The sequence below is a fragment of the Eschrichtius robustus genome, chromosome 11 (genome assembly GCF_028021215.1).
Source record: "Eschrichtius robustus isolate mEscRob2 chromosome 11, mEscRob2.pri, whole genome shotgun sequence".
In the NCBI taxonomy this organism is placed as follows: domain Eukaryota; kingdom Metazoa; phylum Chordata; class Mammalia; order Artiodactyla; family Eschrichtiidae; genus Eschrichtius; species Eschrichtius robustus.
In genome coordinates, this window is record NC_090834.1 from 65,379,365 (window position 1) to 65,397,635 (window position 18,271).

At 43.4% G+C, this 18,271-nt stretch overlaps 1 protein-coding gene across 4 annotated transcripts in view; it reads left to right on the plus strand.

Annotated features, from left to right (window-relative positions):
* Positions 1 to 4,265: 4,265 nt before the first annotated feature.
* SYT9 (synaptotagmin 9) overlaps positions 4,266 to 18,271 on the plus strand; it is a 192,717-nt gene continuing 178,711 nt past the window's right edge. For all 4 annotated transcript variants that reach the window (XR_011075468.1, XM_068556224.1, XM_068556223.1 and 1 more), the window contains exon 1: positions 4,266 to 4,628. Coding sequence is in view for 3 of the 4 variants with exons in the window: in XM_068556224.1 (XP_068412325.1) it covers positions 4,484 to 4,628 (145 nt within the window). In the remaining variant the exon portion in view is untranslated. The remainder of the gene's footprint in view (positions 4,629 to 18,271) is intronic.

Here is an 18,271-nt window from a genome sequence, read left to right on the forward strand (position 1 = left end):
TGCAATGGGGATAACTCAAAGTATAAGCAGTACTAAAAGGGTGAAGTTTTGAATAATGATTGCAAGATAGAAGAAGAAAGCTTCAATATGGAAATATAATATTCAACCCAGAAGTTGTATCAAAAAAACTCTTGCATTAAGTGATCCCTCAATAGACATTTGAATAAAAAATGGACATTTGATGAATTGACTGGTTAATTAAATGTGATTTAGTACTACACTCTTTAGCCAATAACCTGAAGCCTGGTTCTTTGGACAGAGTGAGAGCTGAGAAAAACATGTGGTCTTCTTATGATCTTCTGAATAAGGCTAGAGGCAATAAAATGGATGCTTCTCTGTCTCTGTGTTTCTGTGTGTGTGTATACGCAGAGATTTTTGTCAAAGCTATTTGTTGCTAAGCAAAGATAATGAAAGGGATTGTTGAAACTCTAAATGCTTAATACCTTAATATGGTTACCCATAAACATTCACATCCACCTCTTCTCTTAATAAACAGGCACCTGAGTGCAGGTCCACCTGCTCTTCATCCATTTTCGGCGCTGAGGAGGGAGGGAAGCTTGCTGTGGAAGATAAGGAAAGGTGTGGGTTATTTGGAATCTTTTCTTCTGGCACTTCTTTAGCTAGTTGGACATTCCATGACCACTGTGGCACAGTCTAGCCAATTTTGGACTCCATCATCTTCTCTCTTTCCAGCGTCCAGAGCGACTCCAGCTGTTTCCCAGACCTGTCCAGGGTGAACGACATCAGCCACTTTGAAAGGCAGCTCCAGGGATGCAAAATGTATTTTTTAAAAAGTTATTTGGTGAGGGAAGGTCCTGAGGTCCAAGTTTCTCTCAGTTAGCGCAAATCTGACCTCTGCTCTGTCCTCTGGCCTCGTTCTGAAAAGATGAACAAATGGAGAACCGTGAGTATCTACTAAGAAGCAGAGGAGTGCCAGGTTCTCTGACCCAGATCATCACCTTCTGTTCCATTCAGTATATCCTTTTATGGTGTATCTGTTAAATAGTAAAGCTAATAAATCTCTACTTTCTTTAAAGTCAAAGAAATTGGAATTAGAACTTTGTAATTGGCAACCATAAAACTGGGAAGGAACCCACACAGCCTAGGAAGGAAGAATAAAGATAAAGCAGAACAACCCGCTTCTTGGTGCAATGATAGCAGACACGTGGACAACATGGAGTTACACAATCCAAATTTGCTTTCATTTCATCTCTCAAGAAAAACTACAAACAGGGAAGGACCAAGCTCACAGGAGACTGATGCCCAAGATGAGAGAGCGGTTGTTATGGAACATGAACCCAGTTTGTCTCTTGGTCTAAGTGAATTATACTTCGGCTCTAGAGCAAGTGTGAGGATGAATCCCTGTTTGGAATAATTAAGCAGGAGGTTCATGAGTATTTCACGGGAGTAATTGCTGGGAGATAGCATGGGCTCACTAAGAATAAGTCATGCCAGTTGAATCTTATTTTCTTTTGCTAAAGGCAACTACCCGGAAAGGAAATGAATCAAACAAGGTGCCAATTAATAGGAAGTTCTGCCATTAGGAATCCCAAACCACTTCCCAAGTACAGAATCTAGGTCTTGGGAGTAGGAGAGACGATATGGTCTAAGAATGGCATGAAAGACTTATGGGACTTCTATTTTTCCAGCTTTATTGAGGAATAAAGATAAAATTGTATATATTTAAAGTGTACATGATGATTTGATATACATATGCATCTTGAAATGATTACCAAGGTCAAGATCAAGTTAATTAACACATCCATCACCTTTTAACTTTTTATTAAACTTTATTTTTTTGTGGTGAGAATGTTTAAGAGGTTACTCTCAGTACAGTCAACACGTGTACATTGGATCTTTATAACAGAACTTGTACCCTTTGACCTACATGTCCCCATTTTACCCATCCCTAACCCCTAGCAACCATCATTCTACTCTGTTTCTATGAGGATCATAGAAACACAGAAAATCAAGAAGGATTTTCTTCAAGGTTGAATAATATTCCATTGTGTATGAGTGTGTGTGTCTGTGTGTGTATATATATATATATACAATATTTTCTCTATCCATTCATCCATTCATGGATACCTAGTTTGTTTCCATGTCTTGGCTATTTTGAATATGCTGCAATGGACATGGGGGTGCAGATATTTCTTCAAGTTAGTGATTTCATTTCCATCAGATAAATACCCAGAAGTGGGATAGCTGGATCATACGGTAGTTCTATTTCTAATTTTTTGAGGAACATCCATAGTTCCATAGTTGCTGCATCAATTTACATTCCCACCAACAGTGCGCCAGGATTCCTTTCCCCACGTCCCTGCCAATCACCATTCTGATACTGGAATACCACTTCCACACATTTTGTTGGTTAAAATAAAACTCTCCTAAATAAAATAAAACTGTCCTAAAACTCTGGGCTTGCAATTCTAAGTTTCATCAGGGGCTCACCACGTATAAGCCAGGTCAGTTTTTGGAACTTCTATGGCTTTCATTCTCTCATTCCATTAGTTGCAGTCTTGTCAATTCACACCTGAAATGTTTTTCAAATTTGCTCCTCCTCACCATTACTACACCAGCCCTAGCATCCACAATCTCTCCCCTACTTCTCTAAGAGTTCCCTCCTTTCAAAGACCAGCTTCTCAGCTGCATGGCACAGAGGGATCAGCTCGGTGCTTTGTGACCACCTAGAGCAGTGGGATAGGGAGGGTGGGAGGGAGACGCAAGAGGGAGGGGATATGGGGATATATGTATACATATAGCTGATTCACTTTGTTATACAGCAGAAACTAACACAACATTGTAAAGCAATTATACTCCAATAAAGATGTTTAAGAAAAAAAAAGACCAGCTTCTGCTCTACCTCCTCCGAAGGCTCTCTCTCTCTGTGAATTTATTTTCCCTCCTAGTTTTCCTAGGGCAGAGAGCCTACTTGCCTTTTCACAACTCTCTGAAGTTAGCTTTACCTTTACAATTCTGCATTTTCTCTGCTATTCTAATGTTAAGTCCTTGAGGCCCCAGCGCCGTGTACAGCAGTATTCTAAAGCTTGTCTGTTGGGTGAACACTCTATGGCATTCTGAACTACCTTTCTGCACAATATGATTTGCTATGAGATATCCCTAGCAACAGCACAGCCTTACGGCTAAAAGTGTCAGTTGTACAGATTCTACTCTGTTTTAGAGCAGGACACTAGTGTTAAGTAAAGGCAAAAAAAAAAATCAAGGTTCCCTGCCTCCCCACCTATGAACTTGGGCAGGTGCTACTTTCCTGAGTCTCAGGTTTGTCCTTGGTAAAATGAGCATAATAGTTATACAGACCTTGTTGGGCTATCGAGGGAATTAAATGAGATTATATAGCTAAAAGATCTGTGGCACAGTGCGCGCGCGCACGCACACACACACACACACACACACACACACACACACACACAAGCTCAGTATTCCCTGGTTATCTCTAGGCTTATTGCCTTAAAGGCTGAAGAGGTGGATGTATGAGAGGTGCCCTGTGTTCCCTTCCAAACATCCCAGATTCTGTGATACTCTTCCTTGGTGGATGCTGGAGAATCATTGGCCATCCTCAGATTTCCAATCAGTTGCTTGGAAGACCAGCCAGGGTCTACGAAGCTCCAGGTAAGTCCCAGCGTCTTTCTCAGGAGCCATTTATTTGACCTTAGCTCTGATCTGAGAGTCTCCACCTTTTCCAAATCACCAAGGTGGTCGAAAAGGCCCTGCGGTAGAGAAATTTTTCCTTTGTTGGAGAATCTCGGCCCCAGACCCCGCATTTGGGCGTGTAGCATCTTTAGGCCCATGGCTTATGCCCCGACTGCGCTTTTCAAGTTCAAAGCCGGGACTCGGTTCTCCAGATCTGGCGGGTGTGGTTCAGACTGCACGTTTCGCTCAACGCACCCAAGAACATGTTTTGGACTCCCGCGGCGAGGGGCGGTGGGAGAGGGTGTGGGTTTGCATCGGGACGGGGCGCGCACCCGCACACACTCTCTAAACCTGGGCGCGGTCGCTCTGAGCACGAGGTCCCGAGCCGAGTCCCGCGCTCCTCTAGGAGCCCGCGAGCGCCCCCCTTCCCCCGCCGGCGCCCAGGCAGGGGCCGCCGGGATCCTACCCCTTGGCTCGCACCCCTGACCCGCCCCGCCCCGCCCCGCCCCGCCCCGCGGCGGCCACGAGGGGCGGGCGGAGCGCTAGGAGAGAGGCGCGTTGGGCTGTGCGGCACCGCCTCTCCTCCGTGCCGGGGGAGGGACGGAGGGGCAGGGCGGGAGAGAAAGAAAACCCGACTGACCGGCTGGCCAAGAGCTGCATGCAACCGGTGGGAGGCCGGGCCGGCTGTGGCTGGGGCTTGGGCTCGGGCCGTTTCTCGGCGGGTCCCTGGCGGCGAGCGCGGACGGCCCGGAGGCGGCGGCTCTGAGCTGGCAGGCGGAGGGTTGTCTCCCGCGCCCGCCTGCCGGGCTCGGTCCGAGGATGCGGGGGGGCGATGCCCGGGGCCAGGGACGCGCTCTGTCACCAGGCGCTGCAGCTGCTGGCCGAGCTCTGTGCCCGCGGGGCCCTGGAGCACGACAGCTGCCAGGATTTCATCTACCACCTGCGGGACCGCGCCAGACCCCGGCTCCGCGACCCAGGTGAGTATCGCCGCCGCTGCCGGGCGCGACCGGAGGGCCCCGAGCTGGGAGTAGGGGCCGCACCGGGGCCTGAGACAGGAGAACGACGCGGACTGGAGGGAGGAAGGCGGGTGACCACCGAGCTAGGGGAGGGCACCAGGAACCAGCGCACGGTGGCCTGATGCTGGACCCGGGCAGGGACCCCGGCGGAGGCTGCTGCATGGAGGCCGGGTCCGGGTGGGCTGGCGCGGGGTTGGAGGCACCACGCCCGTCACCTGCGCTTCTGTCACCGGGTCTCCTGGGGGCGGCTCCCGAGCTCCGAGCTCCACTTCCCGGGCTCTGCGCTCCGGGCGAGGAGAGGCCGCGGCGGTCTCGCGAGCCATGGGAAGGGGGACGAGGCCAGAGGAAACTCTGGGAAGTTGGGAGTTGGGGACGGCCCCGGGCTGCGGTTGAATCCCCCCGGGCGCTCCCCACCCTCTTCCCGGAGTGCCCATTTCCTTTCCTTGGTCTGGGGTGAGAAGGGCGGGGCGGGAGCCGACGTTGGGCCGGGGACTGAGAGCTCCGGGTCCTGGGCAGCCGGGCCTGAACCCGTTCCCTCCGGGTCTCTCGGCTTGGAGGCGGCCTGGGCCTGGGCTCCCAGCTCAACCAGATTCCGCCACGGGGCACACGAAGGTCGATGGGCTCACGGGTCATGGCTTGTGCACCTACAGTTACTCCTAGTGAAAGTTTCGAAGCTCCTAACTTTGGAAAGTTCATTTATTTTGGCCTTTGACCAATTAAGGTTGGAAGAGGGAGTTTTAGTGGAGCCGTTTGCTTTCCCCAGGGTCCTGGGTCTCCCACATCTTCTCATCCACTGCTGGTTACTGGAAGACGCATTCCTTCCAAATGTTTACTTGAGATTCTTCTCACCATGAGGAATCATTTTCTCGAATGGTCTCTCAACCTAAATACTAAAAAAAAAAGCATATTGTGGTTGGATTGTTAAAGATGGGGTAAGAAAAGGGCCCCTCCCCTGATATTCCTGTGTATAAATATTGGAACTGAGCTGTTGGTGTGCAAAGTATCCAGGATGAATTTACCTCATTTTAAGCCAATCCATTATATAAAAATTCATTTACCCAAGGATAAATTAGAGAATTATTTGATTCATAAAGAGGTATACACTGAGCCTGACTTAAATAGCATTTCCTTGATCGTATATCCAAAATGAGTCTGTGGGGTGAAGAGAAGTCATCTAATAAAAGTTTATATCAGATTTTCCCTACTCAAAGGCTTTTTTTGGTTTTTTTTGTAAAAGAAAGATTACTGCTCCCCATTGCCTGTGGTTACATTAATTAAGTTTATGGCATGATCACTAATGTGTTACTTCAAAGTGGAGAATTAAGTCAAGAAATACTGTTGATTTCAAATGATTTCCCCGGAGGTTTAACGCCCAGCCTTTGTGTGCCTCCTTGCTGGACTGATGTGCCGCACAGACTGCAGACAGGAATAAGAGCACTTCATTCATGAACTGGGAGCCCAGGATGGTGTCCTCATTGGGGAAAGTTCTGTCCTTAAGCAGCAGGAACAAGAAATAATCTAGCTTGCTTCACCCAAAGCAAGTGTTAGTGTTGAAATGCGCCACTTCTTTGCCTGTTGACTGTGCCAGGAGTTCCCACTGTTACCGCACATGAGCGGTCCTCTTTGGCTTTACAAGAGAAGATGGATGAGGCCTCTCGCCGAGTTGCATGTTTAACACTCCACAGCTTTTTGGCTGATTTTTTGCCTCTGCTCCTTTTAATCCTCGAGCTAGATCCCATGTTCTAAAGTTTTCCTCAGCCCCTGCACTGGAAAGCCCCTGAGGAAGAATCCCAGAGAAGACTCCTTACAAAAGACACATCTGATTCCTTGGCTGAGAAATAGCCACAGATAAAGAGTATGCCGTGCTGCTCTTTGAGTTCCTGAAAGCACTGCTCTGCTTTCTTAAACTAGGGCACAGTGGTTTGGAGGTAGCCCCATGACCCTCGTGAGCTTTGATTTGGGTCAGGAAGTAGCCTGTTCACGGGACAGGCGTGGGGAGGGGGACTGTGAGTGCAAGGTCAGAGGAACTGAGGCTGAAGCCCACATCCAAAGTGTACCCTCTCTTCCAGGGCAGCTCAGCTCAGGCCAGCATCTCCCTTCATCTCCCTCCTTCTTCTCCTTGCCCACATTAATTCTTACATCAGATGCATTTGTCTGCATCCCTGTAAAGCTGTTTGGTTGTCCAAGCCAAGAGTGCCTTTAATTTCCGAGCCCTAAAAGCTGAGTGGTCGGAGTAGCTGCACTGCCCAAAGCTGTGAATGGCGCCGCTGCTGCAGTGTAGTGGGACCTGGCACAACCACGCCCAGCAGCAGCCCTGGCATGTGGGTCCCACATGAATGCCATGTTTCAGCTTTTTCTGCCCATTGTTCATCCCTGGCTACCCAGTGGTAGCTAGGTTTTCTCAAGCTCAACTGAGGAACTTTGGTTTTGAAAGGAGAAACCACATATAATTCCCTGTGGACAGCAGAGTGATACCGCATCTAGGATGTTTGTTCATTTTTTCAGTGGTGGGATAAGCCTGGGTCACAAATCAGTGGGCCATCAGAAGGGTTATTCTTTGCCCAGGTAGTTGCAGTGCTCTGATGTAGGAGTACAGTCCTTAGTCTTCCCTAACTTGGCATTGAGAGAGAATTTGATGAAGCTAAGTCATAAATTGGAACTGGAATACCTCACCCAGTCCTTCATCTGTACCAACTATGGGAAATAAAATGTGGATCTTTAAGCTGAGGGTGAGCACTTTTCCATAGAGAGCAATTAGAATCCTTCTGCTAGGTGTCATTATGTTGTTTCATATATTGGCAATGTCCGGCATAAACTTGTGAATCTCAGCGAATAACCTTCACAGCAGAGGGAAGAGCAAGTGCAAAGGTCAGGAGATAGGAGCGTCCTTGATGTGATGCAAGGAATAGTTGAGTTCAAGGGTGACTGGTGCAGAGTGAATAAGATAGAGAATGACAAGAAATACGGTTAACGGTTGGAGGGGGAAGATCATGTATGGCCTTCTAAACCATTATAAGGACTTTGGTTTTTACCCTGAATGAGAAGGGTTTTAACAGAGAAGTGGCAACTCTCTGGCTGCTGTGTTGAGAAAATGCTGTTGAAGTTCAAGAGTAAAGACAGGGAAACTTGTTAACAGGTTACTCTAGTAATCCAGACAAAGGGGATAGTGGACATCAGTTTGAAGATACAGCACTAGGATTTGTTGATGGAATGGAGGTGAGTGGTGAGAGAAGAGGAGTTAAGGTTGACCCCAAGGCTTTTTGACCTAAGCAACTCCATTTACTGCATAGGGCAAGACTTCAGGAGGAGCAGAGTTGGAGTGGGGAGGAAAATAAGGAAATTTTTGTTTTATTAAAAATTTTTTTGTTTTATTAAAGATTTTTTTTTTTTGTACATATTAGATGTGTGATGTCTCTTAGTTCAACAGGGACCTGAAGTATGGAAGTCTTCTTTAATGTTATCAACTGGTCAATGCTCATACTTTGTAACTGGGGACTTCGCTCTCTCTCCTCAAGAGGGCCAGTTGATTGTAGGACAGCAGTTATTAAAAGGTCTTTCCTTGCGTGGAATGAAAAGCTCAATTTAACTTCTACTTGTTGATCTCGATTATACTTATTGCAGTCAAAAAAGAATTCGTCTCTTCTCCATTCGGCTATTAGGGGGTAGCGATTGTAACTTTTCTCATCCTGTTGTTTCCACATCTGGAAAAGAAAAGAAGATTGGATCAAATGGTTTCTAGGTTTTAACCATGTTTTATTATTTTCCTTGTAAGTCTTTTCTTCTGAAGGGTGCCAACCACATCTGTGCCAAGCACTTTATGTAGGTCATCTCCTTTAATCCTCTTAACATCTTCTAAGACCTTGCTGCTCAGAGTGTTTGACTGTGCACCAGACCTACTGATGTGAATCTGTGTCTTAACGGGATCCTCAGGTGATTCATAGGCACATTAACATTTGAGAAGCATTGCCAAAAGAGATTGGTATATATGAATAAATTGAAGTGCGGAGAGCTAAACTAGCCCAAGGCCATGGGTTCCATTTAAGAAAAAGAGTTGAGCCTAAGTCAAAGTAGCTTCTAGGTAAACACATCACATATACTAAGAATCTAGGAGTTGTTGTCAATGAAAATTTCCTAGGTTTTTTTTTCATTTAGATGTCCTTTCTCTATTCTGTTTTTCTATAATGGATTTAATCTCTAAGAGTAGGTTAAATTCTATGCAGTTATACAGATTTTGCTCAGTATTTTTATTTTTCCTTTTTTAAATTGAAGTATAGTTGATTTACAATGTTGTGTTAGTTTTAGATGTACAGCAAAGTGATTCAGTTTTATACACACACACACACACACACACACACACACACACACCTATATATTCTTTTTCAGATTATTTTCCATTCTAGGTTATTACAAGATATTGAATATAGTTCCCTGTGCTATACAGTAAGTCCCTGTGTTTGTCTATTTTTATATATAATAGTGTATATCTGTTAATCCCAAACTCCTAATTTATTCCTCCCTCTTTGGTTATGATAAGTTTGTTTTCTATGTCTGTGTCTGTGAGTCTATTTCTGTTTTGTAAATAAATTCATTTGTATCTTTTTAAAAAATCCCACATAGAAGTGATATCATATGATACTTGTCTTTCTCTTTCTGACTTACTTCAGTTAGTATAATATTCTCTAGGTCTATCCATGTTGCTGCAAAGGGCATTATTTCATTCTTTTTTTATGGCTGAGTGGTATTCCACTATATATATATATATATATATATCACATTTTCTTTATCCTTTCATCTGTTGATGGACATTGCTCGGTATCTTGGTCATGAATTCTTTTATTCAGGATACTGGTTTTCCATTGACATTCCAGCTTTGTATTTCTAGGGATTTTTTTTCTTCATTTTCTGGTGAACTACAGGATGTTCACTTGGTCAGGGTGTCAAATAGAGCTTTACACATCACTGATGACCCCTCTTTCTAAGTAGATGTTAACCCTAGTCCGGAGAAGCTTTTTCTAGACTGGTTTTCAACCTTGGTTGCATATTAGAAACATTTAGGGAGCTCTAACAAACAAGCAAACAAACAAAAATAAAACAAACAAGAAATAACCAATGACTGAGCTCTATCCTGACCAATTAAATTGGAATCTCCAGGGGTGGGGCCTGGTATCAGTATATTTTTATATAAGTTCCTCTGTTGGCTGTAATGTGCACCAGGTGGAAGACAACTGTTGAGGCCAATAAGTGAAGGATGAACCTACCTAACTCTTCTCGGCTCAGCTCACATTTCTTCTTTGCAAAATTAGGAAAGATGGTATCAAGTCGGGGGCCTTGACTATTACCTTGTGCAGTCATCACCCAAATCAACTAACTGATTCTTAACTTTCTTTTGACAATATTACCCCCAATTTTTATTTGAAGGACTCTACAAAAATATCATGAGAATCTATTATATCCACTCAATTTGGGGAAAAAAAAGAACAAATTGAGAAAATCATGTCCAAAGTATTTCATTGAAAGGCCAGAACGTGGAACCGTCACTAGTGTCACCTTATATTGATTTAGAATGAAATAACTTATAAAAAGATGTACATGTAAAATAATAATTAAATGCAGTTCCTAAGGAAAAATCTCCAAAATAATCATTGAGATTAAACTTTAACCTTAATTCAGATTTTCAAAGATAGTCAAGTGAAAAATCAGCCTTAAAACACTGGATTTTTATGAATAGACATTTGTGTGATTATGCACAATGGGATTAATTTTTAAAAATTAATGTTAATTGCAATCAGGAACTAGAGAGTCTTCTAAGGAATGAGTGGCATATTGGATGCACAATATGTGAAGATTTAATTTGCATTACTTCAGTGACATTTTAGGGCTTCTTCATAAATATTTTATTTAAACAAGTGTGTTTTCATCTCCACGGGATTCCTCTACATGGACCAGTGAGTGGTTTAGTCATGAGGTAATTATCAAGAGGGAAAAACAAAAGCAAATTGTGGTATAGGCATCACAGGCAGCCCTGTGGCCAGCTGCCTCTTTCAGAATAAACAATCAAAAGCAAACTTCTTGATGTGGGCTAAACTCTCAAGGAAAACTTAAGCTGACACCTAAGGGAAATCACCCTAAAATTCCCTGTTATGTATAGAGCACAGGCATTGCTTTCACTGTAAAAGCATACTGGCCCTTTTGTGTTTGTGTGTGCTCGTGGGCTTTCTCATGTGGTTGGCTTAAAAAAAAAATTCATAATCCCTTCCTAAGTGACTTACTTGAGGGAACTAACAAGTTCATGTGCTCAGGTGTGTAGAGAAAGGGAGGAGCTTAGTGGGGGGCATCAGTGGGAGAGCAGTCTCCCTTTCCAAAAGATAAGTATGGAGTATGTATTATTACTTTCTAAATGAAATCACAATTTGAGCCGTAAATGTTCACCATGACTTTTTCTTTCAAGCTTTGCATTGGGTTGGCTTGAAGTATGGCTTTAAACCAAGGCAAACCCCAGTGACTTGGTTTTGCAGATCTCCTTGAAATATTCATGTGTCCTTGTGCATGTATTTTATCACACCAAAACTCTTATACCAACACTGATAGAACTGCACTTGAAAGAAAAAAAAAAAAATCTCACCCAGGAAATCAAGATGACAAAGTGGAATAAGCAAGAGCTTTGGAGTCAGAATCTGATCCTGCCCTTACTAGCTTTATTGACCTTGAGCAAAATATTTAACTCTTCACTTTATTCATCTGTAAAACGGGACGGGGGAAGCCTGTTGCAGCACAGTGTGCAGAGTAAGTGCTCCAGTAACTGCTCAGTAAATGGATTTGGTGGTAGTAGTATCACCTGTCCACGCTTCCCCTCATCTGTGATCCATGGGCACGCTCGTGTTTCACCTATTTATACAGGCATACCTTGGAGATATTGTAGGTTTGATTCCAGACCGCCACAGTAAAGTGAGACACATGAATTTTTTGCTTTCCCAGTGTATATACAAGTTATGTTTACACCATACTGTGGTCTCTTCAGTGTACGACAGCATTATGTCTAAAAAAAAGTATGTAATTTAAAAATACTTTATTGCTAAAAAACGCTAACCAGCATCTGAGACTTCAGTGAGTCATAATTTATTTGCAATAGTAACCTCAAGGATTACTGATCACCATAACAAATATAATAATCATGAAAAAGTTTGAAATATTGGGAGAATTATCAAAATATGACACAGAGACATGAAGTGAGCAAGTGCTGTTGGAAAAATGGCCTAATAGACTTGCTCTATGCAGGGTTGCCACAAACCTTCAATTTGTAAAAAAAAATGCCATATCTGTGAAGCACAATAAAGCAAGGTATGCCTGGAATCATTCATAAAATTTACTATTCTACTTTTTTGTAAACTTAACTTTTTATCACCACTTACTAGCTATATGACCCTGGAAAGTTATTCAATCCCTGTGTCTCAGTTTTCTCATGAATAAAATGGGTGCTATTACCCAAATAAAACACAGGAAGCCCAGTTCAATTTGAATTTCAGATAAACAACAGATATCCATTGTTTATCTGAAATTCAAATTGAATTGGGCATCTTATATTTTTGCTTGCTAAATCTAGCAACCCTACATTAGTACTTATCTCATAACGCATGTGAAATACTTACCGTAGTACCGGGCACGTAGAAAATGCTCAATAAATATTAGCCATTATTACTATTATCATTATAATTTTCCATGATGAACAGCCATTATTGTGCAATTGTTGTGATGATTATATATTCCAGAAGGTAGATAAATCTTTTTTTACTTAACCTTTCTTTTGGGGTATTTCTAGCATCTGATTTTTTATTACTATAAATAATATTTTACATCTATAGTACCCTACTCCCTTGTGGGAAAATTTCTTAATAGTTAATTATCACCAGTGGGTTCCAACTGCTTTCCAGTATATCTATGCCAGTTAGCCCTGCTACATATCAGCAGTCAATCTACTACCATCAGGTGGTATAATGTGAACAAAAGGTTGCTAATGTAACAGGTTTTAAGTAGCTACCTGGTTGTTGTTTCAACTTGCATTGTTTTGTTTGTAGTGTTGAATGTTTTTAATATCTTAAACCAATTTATATTTCCTGTTATGTGAATTTTGTGTGTTTATTCTCTACCATGTACAAATTTATTTTTTGAGAATCTTAATGTATTTCTTACCAGTTTGCATTAGTTGGACCATAAATATTCTGTCAAATTAGCTTAGAGAAGGAGCACTGTATAGTCAGTGGACTCGGGTTGTCTGACTATAATCAATCCATTACACTAGACTGCCTTTTATAATGTTAGGAGTGCGCCAAGAAATAGGGATTCATTGTAACATTCTTTCCAAGGCAAAGCGCTGCCTTTATGTATGTGAAATATGAAAAAAAATTGCTGTTATATAACTTGAATCTTTTTCCTTTTTTCCCCCCTCTTTCCAACTCCCCTCCCTTCCTAGCACTTTACTGCTATAGCCACACTGATCTGATCGCTCTTCTAATTATAATTAAGTTGAATTCAAAAAACATCCATTGAGTGCCTCTTAAGTGCCAGGTACTAGGTTAGGCATCACTGATTCAAAGATACATTAGACATGGTTACTGCCCCTATGGAACTGAGATAAAACAATAATTGCAATTAATAAAATAAAGATTGGAAGGGAGATGTGTACTGAATACAGTTCAGAAAAAGAGGAGAGAAGTAATTAGCTGACAAGTGGGTCTGTAGAGAATTCCTGGGGAAGCTGATTCTTGGGCAGAGCACTTTGCCTGGGATGTGCGGGTGGGAAGGACATTCTAGGAATTTACAGACATTCTAGGACAGGAGAGGATGGATCTTCGGCAATAGTAAGTGGAGGGTGTGTTGGTAATGTTGAGAGCTGAGTCTGCTCTTGTGAACACTGGTCGTCAGATCATGGAAGTCCTTGTCTGCCATTGTCAGAGTCCCACGGAGGACTTGGGTTAGAGGACTCTGATGCAGAAATCTTGAAGGAAGTACAGTTTACTGCGATGAGCCCAAAGGATCCATTCTCAGCAAAGTAGACCAGGAGATTTCAGGATGGGGGAAAGTCTGTGAGTACACTTCTCAAGTCTTCCTGGTTCTCATGGGAGAAAAGCTGAAGTTGGTGGTGCTGTTCTTCCTGGCTGAGTTAAGGTCCTGACAGATTGGAATCACTGCATGGGAGATTACCTATTCACATCCCCGACCATGGCACCTTGAAACGCAAGTATAATTACCTCATAGAGTTGTAAAAACTGCCTTTAGCAAGTGTAGTCATCTGGTTCAAACATCTGGGTTCCAGATTTAATTTCAGACTATGCCAAGTGTGACGTCTTGCTTCCTTGCCTGTTTATTTAATAATGAAAAAGCAGTGCGTTCAGTTGCATGGCAGTCACTCAGTTTGAGGATATGCACAGTCTGTTTCCTCTGATGTTAGAGGGCCCAGGAGGGAGTAAGCATGGCAAGCCTGCCTAGTGCCTACCCAAGCCATGCTGTGGAGATGGTGGTTTATGCTATTGGGTTGGCCAAAAGGTTCATTTGGGTTTTTCCGTAACATCGTACCAAAAACCCGAACGAACTTTTTGGCCAACCCAATATATACAGGGGCTGCTAGGAGGCTGGTACAGTTCTTTAAAATAATTGAATTGAATGCCCTTAGGCAGGTCCTACATTTTCCACTTTTCATATCCGCCCCACCTGCCCCGCCCCACACACATAAACTTTTCTTATCACATTTAGGGGATATGCCTGGGTGCTGAAGACATTTCAGTTTGCATCAGCTATAGCACTGCAGACCCACTGAAGGGTTTTAAGCTGAAAACTGGGGTGAGCAGGTTTGTCTTCTAATTAGATGACTCTGGAGGCAGAGGTTATGATTAGAAATGCCATTCACTAACGCATCAAACATTATTGAACCTCTCCCATGTACAAGCCTCTGTTCTAGGTATTGTACACACCTAGGTACCTTGATACAGTATTGTACCTACACTAGGGAACCAAACAGAACATAAAAAGCTTGCCCTTATTGGACTTACATGTTGGTGTGAGGAAAATAATACATAAATAAATTAACTAATTACATCGTATGTTAGACAGTGATAAGCACTAAGGAGAAAAATAAAGCATGGAAAGAGAAGAGGTGTGGAAATTAAAATGGCATCACTGAGAAATGGAGGTATGAGTAAATGTCAGAGATGTGGGAGCAAGATGTGCACATATCAGGAGGAGGAGCATTCCAGGCAGCGGGACAGCAGGTGTAAAGGTCCTGAGGCAGGCACATACTTGGTATATCTAGGTATTAGCCAGGGGCAGTGGCACTGTGGTGGAGTTGGCAAGGAAGAGGGAAGTAGTAGGTGAGGTCAGAGAGGTGATGGCAGGCTGATTGTAAGGCCCTAGAAGCCGTTGTCAGTTTTACTCAGAGAAAGATGGGAAGCCTTAAGAAAGTTTTAAGCAGAGAAGTAATAATATCTAACTTAGGAATAGAGAGGATCCCTCTGACCGGCATATAGAAAACAGACTGTAGAAGGGAAGGGTGGAATCAGGGAGAGCAGTGAGGTGGCTGGTGTGAGAGATGATGGTGGCTTGACCAGAGTGATGGCAGTGGAGGTGGTGAGAAGTGGTCAGATTCTGGGTAGCTGGAAGGCAGAGCTGATGGGATTTGCTGATGGATGGATGTAGGGTATGAAAGACAGAGGAATCAAGAATGACTCCAAGATTTTGGCCTGAGCAAGAGAATAGAGGAGAAGTTTGAGGGGAATAATTAGGAGCTTAGTTTTGGATGTATTAATTTGGAAATGCTTATTAGTGAGCCATGTGGGGAACAGACGAGGAAGCTGGACATATGAGCCTGGAGTTTGGGAAAGATGGCTGGGCTGGAGATACAGATGTGAGAGTTGTAGACTTAGAGGTGATATTTAAAAGGAATCATCTAGGAAGGTGGTGTTGACTAGAGGAGATAAGAGTACCAGGACTGAGTTCTGGAACTCTCCAACACTAAGAGGCTGGAGAGAAAATGAGGAATCAGCAAAAGAAGTCTAATAAAGAGAGCAGAAGATCCAAGCAAGAGTATTGACCTGAAAACCAAGAAGAAGAAGGTGTGTGAAAGAGAGGAAATAAACAGCTGTGTAAAATGCTACCATTAGGTCCAGTAGAATGAGCACTGACGACTGACCACAGCAGTTACATGACATAGGGGTCATTGGACGTGATGTTGACAAGCCGTTTGGTAGAGAGGTGAGAACAAGAGCCTGACTGGAGGGGCCTTAAGAGAAATTGATGGGAGAGGAATCAGGGGCGGTGAGTATAGACTGCTCTTTCAAGTTTTTCTGTAGACAAGAGCAGAGAGAAATGAGTTAGCAGTCACTGGTGAGGGAAGTGAGATCAAGGGTTTTTGTTTTTATTTAAAGTTATAAGAGGACTTCCCTGGCCCTGGTGGCACCGTGGTTCAGAATCCACCTGCCAATGCAGCGGACACGGGTTCGATCCCTGGTCCGGGTAGATCCCACGTGCCTCCGAGTAACTAAGTCCGTGTGCCACAACTACTGAACCTGCGCTCTATATCCCGCGAGCCACAACTACTGAAGCCCGGGTGCTCTAGGGCCCGTGTGCCGCAACTACTGAGCCCATGTGCTCTAGGGCCTGTGTGCCACAACTACTGAGCCCGCGTGCTGCAGCTACCGAAGCCCACACACCTAGAGCCCATGCTCTGCAACAAGAGAAGCCACCTCAATGAGAAGCCCGTGCGCCGCAACAAAGAGTAGACCCCGTTCACCGCAACTAGAGAAAGCCCGCACGCAGCAATGAACACCCAACGCAGCCCAAAAAAAAAAAAAAAAAAAAACACATTAAAATAGATAAATAAAATTTATAAAAAATAATAAGTTATAAGAAATTAAGAGATAACAGCGCTTAGGTGATGGGAATGATCTGGTAGAGAACAATAATTCATGATGTAGGATAATGAGGGGAGGCTTGCTGGAGGGATATCCTTGAGTGGGCATTTGGATATGCTCCTAGAGTTCAAGGACCAAGTCTAGTCTCCACATATGCATTTAGGAGCCATCAGCATAAAGATGATATTTAAAGCCAAGAAATTAGATGAGCCTACCGAGTGGTGACTTAAGATAAAAGAAGTCAAACAACTAGTTAGAGGTGGGGGAGATGAGAAGTAACGAACAAAGGAGACTGAAAAGGATTAGTTAAGTAGAGTGGGATGAAAATCAGGAGTGTGATGGCCTGGAAGTGCAGAAAGTATTCCTGGGAGGAAGCCGTGAGCCCTTGTGTGAAATGCAGCTGATGGGTCAAGTACGATGAGAACCAAGGACTGCCCATTGCATTTAGCAACGTGGTAGTTCATTGGTGACCTTGAACTGAATGGTTTTGGAGTGGGGGTGGGTGAATGGAGTAGGTGAAAGTCTGATTACAGACTCTTCAAGAGACAAAGAGAGAAGAGATGTTGAAAAAAGAGAATATACACTACTTTTTTGTTGTGAAGGAAAAGGGAGGAGAAATTGATTCAAAAGATGGTTTCTAAAGAAAGGAGAAAATAACTGCATGTTTGTATGCTGGAGAGAAGTTAAAAATGATGCAGAGGATTGAACTGCCCGAGTGATGTGCTTGAGTCGGTGGGTTTTTCAACAGTTCATTTGTTGTCAAGGAACCAGGGCAGAGTATATGGGCCCAGGTGAGTAGATATGGTTTGGGGATCTTATAGAATTGTCCTCTGATTACTCTTCCATTATCAGTGAAAAGGGAAGCAGCAAGGCTACCAGCTGAGAGTGAGGATGGGGTAGAAGATACTGAAGGTTTGAAAACAGGAAAGATAGAAAGTGATAGTCCGGGAGGTAGGAGATGGAATGGATTAGGGAAGTGGAGTGTGCCTGCCGGACAACATTAAGGGCCTACTTGAAGTTGGTGCTTGTGAATTTAAAGTGATATCCACCAGCATAGGTGTGAGGTTTTCTCCCACCACATGCAGCTGTGTTTGTGCAGGCATGAAGAGATAGGAGTTTGTGTTTGAGCAGGGTCGTGCTTATGTATGACAATGAAAGAGTGGCAAAAGAGTTGAGGGTGTATAGACAACCTACTGAACGGGAGAAAATGTTTGCAAATGATATCACCAGTAAGGGGTTAATATCCAAAATATATAAACAGCTCATACAACTCAACATCAAAAAAACAACCTGATTAAAAAATGGGCAGAAGACCTGAATAGACATTTTTCCAAAGAGGACATGCACATGGCTAACAGGCACATGAAAAGTTGCTCAACATCACTAATCACCAGAGAAGTGCAAATCAAAACCACAGTGAGGTATCACCTCACACCTGTCAGAATGGATATCATCAAAAAGGGCACACATGACAAATGTTGGCGAGGATGTGGAGAAAAGGGAACCCTCGTACACTGCTGGTGGGAATGTAAATTGGTGCAGCTGCTGTGGAAAGCAGTATGGAGGTTTCTCAAAAAACTAAATAAAGAACTACCATATGACCCAGCAATTCCACTCCTGGGTATGTATCTGAAAAAAACAAAAACACTAATGTGAAAAAATATGCACCATAATGTTTACAGCAGTGTTATTTACAGTAGCCAA